We start from the raw sequence: 10708 nt of genomic DNA, 5'->3' as shown, positions 1-10708 counted from the left end.
CCCAGTCTGTCTCTCCCTGACTGCTGCCCACTCCTGAGCCTTGAACACCCCTGGGGTACCCCAGGCCCCTGTTCCAAAAGAGGCCTGGTAGTGGTGAGGTGAGGGCAGGGGCAGGGTTGATCGGAGCCAGGTTTCCCCCAGGGGTGGGCAGTACTCATGCTGGTATGGACTGCTTGGCAGGGCCAGGGGGCATGTGTAGGGGAGGATGGGGCATGCGGAGGAAGGGCAAAGCCTGCCTGAGCCCCTCAGTCCCAGCCGTTGTCCTTCACCATGTGTGACATTTCAATGATGTACTTCCCTTCCTTGTACTTCTGGCTCGTCTCAAAAGCTTGCTCCTGGTGGAAGGGGAAGCAGTGAGTGTCGGACAAAGCAGTGCCCCTCTGGGTCCTACCACCACCTGGGTTACCTCTGCCCCCAAGTGCGCCTACCCGAGGCCAACCCAGCTACTGGCTCCCTCTTTGGACCACGCAAAGATCTGCCTGGTGGCCCCTGGGCCATGGAGGGCCGTGAGGCCTGCATTTAAAGGATGGCCCTGTTCCCTGAGTACTTACATATTTCCAGCCCAGGGTGGTTTTGCAGCTCTCACAGAAAATGTCAGCTACAGAGTGAAGACCCGTGAGCAGGAGGCGCTGTTCAGCTGGCCCACAGCCCACGTTGACCCTGTCTCAGGAAACAGGAAGGACCCAGCACCCAATGGGGTGTCGCAGTCAGTCCAACCCCCCAGCAGCCCAGTGGAACCTGTGTCTAGAGAGAGGCTGACCCGCCCTGCCTTGGCAGTCCACCCCTTTATGACCAGCTCCTGGGCCTTATTTCTCATGAACATCATGATTCTCCACCCAGAACTCCCCACGAGGGAACTGGGGAGGGATTTTCTGAACCTCTTTTGCAAGAGGGGAGGCCACAACAGAAGACGCAAGATAACCTGATGGCTCTCCCCGTTTCTCCACAGAGGAAGAAAATTCGTACACACACCAGCACACACGCACAAGGGAAGAGGTAGTAGACTCACACGGAGTTAAACAGGTAGGCTCGGCCATGGCTCCCTTGGAAGGACTGTGGAGACATGGGGCAGACAGTGAGGACCTAGTAGCCCTTGGCCCCACTACCCAAATCCCCACAAGGGCGTGAGAGAGAGAAGGGCTTTCTTAGCTCCCTCCTAGGTCATGTTGGCCTAAGCCTGGTGTGAGAGAGGAGGGGAGTGGCAGGTCCCCACTTAGCATACCTTGGAAATAAGCTCATCGTGTTTGGCCAGGTGTGCACGGCAGTGGACGCAGCTGTAAGTGCGATGGCAGCGGGGCAGGTAGCTGCGGAAAGTCTTGGTGGGGAGGCAGGCAGGGCCCGGGCCAGGGTCACAGCTGGGCATGACGGGCTGGAGGACGATGCCCTGGCGGGCCGGAGGGGCTGGCGCCGTGCAGCCCCCACACAGACGATCGCAGGTGAAGCAGCGGAGCAGGTTGGCTAGAGCCGTGTTTCAGGGCAGGAGAAATGTGGGGGGGCTGCCCGGCTAGGGCCCCCCCAGACGAGAAGCAGACAGAAACGGAAGTCACCTGGGAAGAGGGGAAGGTGCATCAGGAGAAGGAGAGCCATGGCCTTGGGAGAGGCTCCGCTGATGGGCAGGTCACTTCCACCTTCCTTCCCCCATCACCGGCACCCTCCTTAGCATCCAGTGGCACTGTCTCTCCATGCCCCCTGGATTCCAGTTCTCTGGCAAGCCTGGCAGTGGGTCCAGGCCTCTGGCACCTTAGCCAGAGAGCTGGCGTCTCACCCTCCTGGGGCTGTGGCAGCCGCCACCATTTTCCACTGAGAGCAGCCCGCGGGCACAAACGCTGCCATGGAGCCAACGTCATCTGCAAGTGCCCTCTCCTTGGTTTTCTGTCTTCCGTGAGGCATTGGGTTGCATAGGCGTTGGTTGGCGCTGTGTCACTGGAGCTCAAGGCCTTTGAGAAGTTGGGAGTGCTTGGTGGTTTTCTTTTGCATGACCTCTGTTTCTGATTCATACGTTCATGTGGGAAGGACAGACGGAATAAGAGAGGGAGAGCAGGCAGACAGGTGCACTCTGCTTCAGCCTTCTCCTGGGACCTGGGGGACAAGAGGCTGCATTCTGGAACTCCTCACTAGACCATCTCCACATGTAGAACCTCTGACGAGGTCATTTCTGAGTCTCCTGCGTTTGGACCATTCAGTCCAACAGAAGCACATGGCTGTCTCCCCAGCCCCAGGGCACAGTTTCTCTGTACTGTTCTTTGCTAGCTGTTGCTTCAGCCCTTAGTGAAGAGCTTAGGTACACAGCTATAGGAGAGAAAACCTCTTTTCTTCAGACAAATCTAACGCTGGGTAACACGGCAGGGAGGCCCCATCCCCCGGGCTGCACAGGGCTGTGAGATGCAGTGTGAGGTGGTGAATGGAGGAGCAGGAAGCCTTGTTTTTGAAAGCTGTGCTTTGGAGCCCAAGGTGGGGACTGTTTTTCTCACCTTCTCCCAGGCACTGGCAGCAGCGACCCTGTGGGTGACTGAAGATGAAAGACTTGCTGGTTCTAATGAACAATCCTAAAGAAGGTGTTGGTATCTGCCCAGAGTGGCTGGGCACTGGAGGCTGGGGATAAGCAGGGAGGTATGGCCTGTGGGCCCTGATAAGCAGGTGGGGTTCTTCTGGGGCCTTCTGGCCCATGGTGGTGGTAAACCCAAGTCTGGTTTGGGGATGCCAGCTGGGGACTCTGCACTGTTAGACAAGGAACAGAGTGTGGCTCACATCAGCCCCGGCAAACAGGCTCTCCGTGTCCTGCCCTCTGTGGTGACTACAAGCAGCCCGATTGCTCCACTCTGCTTAGGCCACCAAGCAGTCTCTCCACAAAAGGCCCGTTAGAGACCATCTTCAGTTTCAAGACTTCTCCCCCTGGCTGGGGCCCAGGAAGACACCTTGGGCTGATTCAGGGTGACATTGGGTTCTGGCCGCAGGGAACGGGCCCTCCTCCCTGGCCAGCTGACCACTGTCCCGCGTCCACCTCAAGGTATGCCTTCCAGTTGGCCTGCCAGCGCCCCTGGGACCCACACGGTGTAGCGACGCCTTCCAGGGCCGGCAGGGGGTCGGCCCAGGTGGCTGCGGAGCTCCTTTCCCCTGCTGTCACGCCTCCCGCCCCCCCCCCCCCGCCAAGCTGAAGAGCGGCTGCACCGAAGGCCAGGGCAGCACGGAACGGAGATTAGGGGCCATGTCTTCCTGTGGCTCGGATCACAGGGAGAAGCAAGGTGGGCAAATGACGGGGACAACAAAGGCTGTGGGGAGGGAGGTGGGCACTGATGTGACAGAGGGCTGGACCGAGGGCAGTTGGGGGGAGGGGAGCATCTGAGCCCCCAGCGCTGACCGGAGGCGCCCAGGCGGAGGCTCCAGGAGCCAGGTGCGAATCCCGTGCCTCGGAATAAGAGAAAGGGAGGCAGACATCTGCTCCCAACGGTTTTGCTCATCTGCTCGGAGGCTCAGCCCCCCACCCCCGGCTGGCCTGTTCCGTATGGTATGGTCCAAACAATTAGCAGCGCCGTCAGCGCCCCGGGATGGCTTTGGGGGGTCTGCACCAGCAGCAAATAATGAACGGTGACGCCTGATGCTGCAGCCGAAGTTGCCGGGGAAGAAGTGGTGGAACCGTCAGAGCTTGGAGAGGGATGGAGGAGCCGAGAGAGAGGAGCCGAGGCAGCGGGGAGGGGGAAGGGAGGGCAAAGGGTGGATGAAGAGCGCTTTTGCGGAGGGAAGAAAGCAACACGCAGCAGGAGGAGGAAATTTGCAAAGGGGGGAAAATCAGCGGAGAAGGGCTGCCCCCTCACCTTGAGGTCTGCTCCAGAGATCTCCGTCTATCTCTCTGTCTCTCTCAATCTCTCTGCTCACTCTTCTCTCTTCTCTTTCTGCTCCTTCAATTGGGAAGGGGCGGGGGGCGGGGGAGGGTAGTCAGGGGGTTCTGGACCCGGGTCTGCAAAGCTGGCCAGCTGCTGGGGGGGCAGAGGTTGCCTCTCTTTCTGAGCCTCGGTCTGTGGGTGAATGTGGCTGTGTGTTGTGGAGCTGCATCATAACACTGTGAGTCATCCGTCCCCCACCCCCCCTCACCTCCCACGTCAGAGCAGGGCTGGGAGACACAGGAGGCGGGCAGGGAGGAAGGGAGGGGGCTGGGGGAATGATGCAAGGGACAGGGCGACCAGGGGAGAGGCAGGTGGCCGAAGAGAGAGGCAGTGTGGCCCAGAAGCCAGGAAGAGCCTGAGGGAAGGCCAGAGCTGGGCTCGATGGAGTCAGGATGGCTGGCCACGGAGAAAGCGGCCAGTCGGGTGAGGGCTGGATGCAGGGTCAGGCCACCATACACACATTCGAGATGTGTATATTCGACATTTTCCCATTTCAGCTCAGAGACCAGCCTGAGGCAGGGAAAAGAAGGATAGACGAATTTCACGGATGGCAGACTGTGCCCCCAAGTTTGTACCAGGCACACCCAAGCCTCAAAGCCTCAGTTTAATACCCCAAAGGACCACATATGACATCTCACCTGCAGGACCTTCTTATCTCCCACCTCCAGACTACAAGTGCTTGGTGAACTGAGACATATATCAGGTTTTCTTCTGGGCTGTAAACTTTCTAAGGCAGGTCCTCTGGGAAGTCGTCTGTGTATCCCGGGGCTGCAGTACCTTGCGCAGTCTTGCATCCGGAAGATGCTCACAAAATAGTATTTGAGCTGCATCTTCAGACTGGGACTGAATATGTGGCTTTGGTCTCAAAGAGCCCTGAACTGGAATCCTAGCTTTGTCAGTTACTTACCAGGGACCACAAGGCAAGATACCCATCCTCTTCGTGTTTCAATTTTCCTCTTCTGTTAAATGAAACTACTAGTATTTACCTTAGGAAGATGTGAAGTAAAGTGAGATACCATGTAAACATGTAAGAAGTGTCTGGCATACGATAGGTACTTAGTAAACAGTGCTGTTGTTAGCAGCCACTGAGTTAGCTCTCTGATCCTACACCGTACCAGAAGGGGTTGAGGTGATCCATGGCTTTTCATTGGCTGATGTTCGGAAGTGGGTTGCCAGTCCTTTCTTCCTAGTCATGGTAGCCTGGAAGCTCCTCTGAAACCTGTTTAGCATCTCAGCAACATGTAAGCCCCCACTGACAGGCAGATGGTGGCTCATGTGAGCTGCATGGGCAGGAAATCAAGCCCGGGTCTCCTGCATGGAAAGACCTGAACCACCACTGCCCCCTAGTAAATGTTGTTGTTGTTATGGGCCCTCGAGTCGGACCCAACTCATAGCAACCCCTCCTTGGGTTTCCGAGGCGGTATCACTATGGAAGTAGATCGCCCAACCTTCCAAGGAGTGGCTGGTGGGTTTGAACTGCCAGGCTTCTGATTAGCAGTCAAGTGCCTTAGGCACTATGCTACCAGAGTTTCTCCCTAGTAAATAGTTAGGGTTATTTCAAAATAGCATCCTCCTCAAATAGAGACTTGGACAGCAGTGTTCATTGAGGCACTATTCACAATAGCCAAAAGGTGGCAACAACCGATGAGTCCACAAGCAGATGAATGGATAAACAAATGTGACACACACAACGGAGTATTATTCAGCCACAAAAAGCAATGAAGTTCTAACACATGCAATGACAGTCAATGAGCCTTGAAATGTGCTAAGTGAAATAAGCCAGATACAAAAAAGACAAACATTTTATGATCCTAAATACATTAAAAAAAAAAAAAAAAGAGAGAGAGAGATCTAGAACAGGCAAATGCATCCAGAGAGAAAATAGATTAGTGGTTACCATGGGCTGGGGGAGGGGAGATGGAGTGTTAATGCTTAGTGGGTACAGTTTCTGTTTGGGGTGCTGAAAAAGTTTCAGAAACTAATGGTGTTGATGGGTTTACAATATTTTGGGTTTAATAAAAGTCACCAAATTCTACACTTTAAAATGGCGTGTTTTTTTTTTTTTTTTTTTTTTTTTAATATTCTAGTATACGGATATACCACGTTGTGTTTATCCATTCATCAGCTGATGGAGATTTGGGTTGTTTTCACTTGTTGGCTATTAAGAATAATGTCACTATGAACATTTATGCACAAGGTTTTATATGAACATTTTTTTTTTTAAATTTATTGTGATTTGGGTGGAAGTTTACAGAGCAAATTCCTTTTCCATACAGCACTTCATACGCTTTTTTTGTTTCATGACATTGACTGCAACTCCCCACAATGTAACACCGAATTTTGTGTTATACATATTTTTCAGGAGCTCTTGTAGTGTAGTGCTTAAGGCACTTGACTGCTAACCAGAAGGCTGGTGGTTCAAACCCACCAGCCACTCTCTGGAAGGAAGGTTGGGCAACCTAATTCCATAGTGATACTGTCTCGGAAACCCAAGGAGGGGTTGCTGTGAGTTGGGTCTGACTCGAGGGCACATAGTAATAATAACAAACAATAAAAAATATTTGTTTGCAACTAAAAACAATAATTAGATTTATAATAAAATGTATTTATTGGGCACACACGCACACACAAAAAGACCCTTGAAAACAAAACACTAAAACTAACATCCTCAACTTATTACCCTTAAACCCCAAGGTTTACTATTAGATTCCAATATCTTGAGAGACACACGCCAAATGTCTTACAAAGAAATTACTTTTTTTTTTTTCTGTCATCTTTCTATCAATGTCTAGTTACATTTCATGGAATACTGTCCTGGTCATGTCACTAAAGTGTGTGTACACAGACTATATCCCCTGAGACGAAAACCCTGATTTCTAACAGAGGCTTACACTGAGAGTGAAGTGCAACACAGATGGAGACTTACGGAAAGGAGTGCTTGCGTGTGGTTGTTTTTCACATGCACTGAGGGACGAAAAGTTAAGGGGGTTTGTAACGGGAGGTACTGCTAGCTGGTAAGGAACACAAAATGGAATTCAGAATATATAATCAGGGAAGATTCTAGGCTTTAAGGTTAATTCTGAAAAACACAATGGGGCTGTCTTGAGGGATGATACAAAGGGAGAACTGGGTAAAGAAAGAAGCCAGAAGTGTTCTTGTCTGGGCAGCAGGTGAGAAAGGAAATGTAAGTGGAGGAGGGATTTGAGGAGCCATTGTTGAGGAGAACAATGCTGTTTGTTGTTGTTATGTGCCAAGTCGGACCTGACTCATAATGACCCTTCCTTGGGTTTCTGAGGCAGTATCACTACAGAAGTAGATTGCCCAATCTTCCTTCCCAGGAGTGGCTGGTGGGTTTGAACCGCCAGCCTTCTGGTTAGCAGTCAAGTGCCTTAGGCACTATGCTACCAGAGCTCCTGAGGAGAACGATAGGGAGTGGGAAAAGAAAGGTGAGCTTTTAGGACAGATTGAAAGTTTGGGAGCAAGAAGAATAGCTGTAAATTTAAATCAACACAGGAAGAAAACAACCTAGGATTTAGCTGGAGAGGAGAATGAGGACATAGGAAGATGGTTATTGTTTGGGGCTGGGGTGGTAAAGACTGGAGTGCTTGGTGAAAGATGGAAAGTGAGAAGAGGAGCATGTAGGCAAGCCCAGAACCTTCCTAGGCTGTGTCTGACTCTGTATTTAAGCAAAATGAAGAGGAGTTAAAGAAAGGTAGAGTGTTCTTCTCCCTGAACTCAGTTTGAGCTGGTGTACTAAATCCAAACAAAGGTGACCTTCAGACAATGGGAGAAATTGCCTCAAGGGAAGGGACAGAGTGTGGAGACTAGGAGAAATAGATCTGGGAGATGCATGGCACAGAAATAGGAGAGGACAGATCACCAAGGGAGAAAATATGCAAATTTTCTGAACTGAGTTTTTGAAGAATGATGAAAGATTGTGTTTTGAACTGCTGTCCAGTCTGCCCCCAATTCATGGCGACCTCCATGTACAATGGGATCCAACTGTTACAATTTACAGGATTTCCATTGGCTGATTTTCAGAAGTAGATGGCTAGGCCTTTGCTCCTAGTCTGTCTTGGTCTGGAAGCGTTCTGAAACCTGCTCAGCATCCGAGCAACATTGCAAGCCTTCACTGACAGATGAGTGGTGGCTGTGCAGAGGCGTGTTGGCTGGGAATCGTACCTGGGTCTCCCTCACGGAAGGCGAAGATTTTACCACTGAGCCATCAGTGCCCTCAGATGCAATTCCCACTTGGCAATGTTTGTTTATTTGTTTTTAAATAGTGAATTGGAGAAGGAATGCATGCATGAAGAATGAGTGAAGTAACTAAAGCAGACCCTCACAGAATGCAGGGAGAAGTCAGAATTGCACTGCTTGGAAACTGAGTGCTAAGGTAGGGCAAGCAAGAGAAAGACAAGGCAGTACATCTTCCTAGGTTTGTCAGTGGAGACGAACCATGTGAACTGGACTGAAGACAGAGAGGGGTAACATATAGTACCCCAGCATTCTTATGTACTATATATAACTATATATACCATATATATATACTTACATATATATTAGTATAGGTGTTCTGGTGGTGTGGTGCCTAAGGCATTTGACTGGTAACCAGAAGGTGGGCGGTTCAAACCCACCAGCCACTCCTCGGAAGGAAGGTCGGGCAATCTACTTCCGTAGTGATACTGCCTCAGAAACCCAAGGAAGGGTCACTTTGAGTCAGATCCAACTCGACGGTAGTCAGGTTTTTTTTTTTTTTTTTTTTTTTTTTAGTAGTATACTTATATACGATACACAAATATATATATATATTATTATATACTATTCTTTATAGTATCAAAGCATTCTTGTGAGTGTTAAATAAGTTTACATTTGTAAAGTGCTTAGAACAGTGCCTGGCACCTAGCAGCATATAAAACCAAACTCACTGCCGTGGTCAATTCTGACTCATAGCAAACCCTCTGTGGGTTTCCGAGACAGTATCTCTACTGAAGTAGATTGCCCAGTCTTCCTTGCGAGGAGTGGCTGGTTAGCTTTCTGGTTAGCAGTCAAACACCTTAGGCACCACACCATGAGAGCTCCCAGCAGTATATAAGTGTTTATATAAGCAGTATTTAAGTGTTTCCTATTAGTATAATAACTGGACTTGAACTCCAAAACCCTGCGCTTGAATCCTAGCTCCACTACATACTGTGAAGGCTTGAGCAAGGACCTTCACCTTAGTTCCTTCCCCATCTGCAACTGGAGGTAATAAAGCTAACTTACAGGGTGGCTGTGAAACAAGTGTTTTGAAAAAAAAATGTAAATTACTGTACAGATGATGGCATTATTAAATCCCCCTACCCCTGCCCTCTTGTCTGTAATAAAACTTAATAGCTCACATTAAATGCCTTCCATGTGACAGCCATCGTGCTTAGTGCCTTACTGGCATCATCATCTTCAATCTTCAAAACAACTCTAAGAGGTTGGGGACTGTTATTACTGCTATTTTACAGACAAGAAACTCAGTCTCACAGAGTTTAAGCCTGTAAGTTGCCCCAAATCACATAGCCAGCAAGTATGGTATAGCGAACACAAGACTCCAAAGCCCAAACCGGTAGAATGATTAAATATATATGTATATATCTAGTGTATGTATACGCCCTGGTAGCCTAGTGCCTAAGGCACTTGACTGCTAACCAGAAGGCTGGCGGTTCAAACCCATCAGCCACTCCTCGGAAGGAAGGTTGGGCAGCCTACTTCCGTAGTGATAAAACTCAAAAAACCTACTGCGGTCGAGTGAGATCCGACTCATAGTGACCCCATCCTTGGGTTTCCGAGGCGGTATCCCCGCGGAAGTAGATTGCCCAACCTGCCTTCTGAGGAGTGGCTCAGAAACCCAAGAAGGGGTCGCTATGAGGCGGATCCAACTGGACGGCAGTGAGGTATATACATATATAATAAGAATAGTCCACCCTGTGAGCTTCAGATTAAATGGTTGACCTTGTTTATCTGTTGGGGTTTAAGAGGCAAAGTCTCCAACAAAATTTCCCGCTCACTGGGAGAGAGGTTGTTGGGTAATGAGTGACAGAATAGAAAGAAATCTCCTGGACGTTTATTCTTTTATTTTAAAATACATATTTTTGTGCCAAGCACTGTGCCCGGTAGGCGATGGTAGGTCAGCTTAGCTCCTCGCAGGCTGTTTTCCTCCACTTTCCCTACCCACCATTTCCTAGTGTCCAAACGGAATTTTTGCTCATTTCTCCACTTCCTGGGCTGCTGTCCAAGCCAAGCGGACCACCGTGAGACTCATAAAGTGGGTGCCCCTCCCTTGCTGGCTGCCCTTCCTCCATCCCCGGCAGCAAACGAATAGGGACTCTTGGCCTAGACCCCGCAACTGCCCCGAGTCGGCGTCGGTCGGCCCCTCAGCGGGTCCCTGCCCAGCGCTGGGGAGTAACCACCACGCCCTCAAACCCCGCCCACCGGCTTCGCGGACAATAACGGCCGGAGCCCCGCCCACCTTTGGTGTCCCGATCAAAAGAACTCTTTAACTACAGCTCCCAGAAGGCCAAGCGTCTGCGGCCCACTTCGCGGCTGTTCCCCGCGTATTACCTGTATCAAGAGGCATCGGGCGGACGTGTCTCATTCCATTGCGCAAGTGCGGAAGTGCATTTGTTTCCGGCGTGGCTTTGGGCGAGCGCGCTTTGCTCTTCGATTGAGATTCTACCTGTGGGCGCATCAAGTTTACGGGTTTGGCCTCTGTCTGGGTCGTGGAGGTGAGATCATAAGCTCAGAAAGGCATATGTCGCCGCCGGGGGGTGGGATGAAAAGCTACAGTGTGGGATAGGAAA

The 10708-nt window shown here is 50.8% G+C and overlaps 1 protein-coding gene across 1 annotated transcript; it reads right to left on the bottom strand.

Moving 5' to 3' along the window:
* Positions 1 to 245: 245 nt before the first annotated feature.
* Positions 246 to 1363, bottom strand: YPEL4 (yippee like 4). Its single transcript, XM_007953861.2, has 4 exons — positions 1223 to 1363; positions 1010 to 1053; positions 552 to 660; positions 246 to 335 (listed from the first exon to the last, which is right to left on the bottom strand). The coding sequence occupies exons 1-4, from the start codon at positions 1361 to 1363 to the stop codon at positions 246 to 248; spliced, it is 384 nt and encodes a 127-aa protein (XP_007952052.1).
* Between the last annotated feature and the right edge of the window lie 9345 nt (positions 1364 to 10708).

This window comes from Orycteropus afer, unplaced genomic scaffold (genome assembly GCF_000298275.1).
Source record: "Orycteropus afer afer isolate SDZICR_OR568_19922 unplaced genomic scaffold, OryAfe1.0 scaffold00419, whole genome shotgun sequence".
NCBI lineage: Eukaryota > Metazoa > Chordata > Mammalia > Tubulidentata > Orycteropodidae > Orycteropus > Orycteropus afer.
The sequence above is the reverse complement of the archived record's forward strand: the minus strand, read 5'-3'. Positions and strand labels throughout refer to the sequence as shown.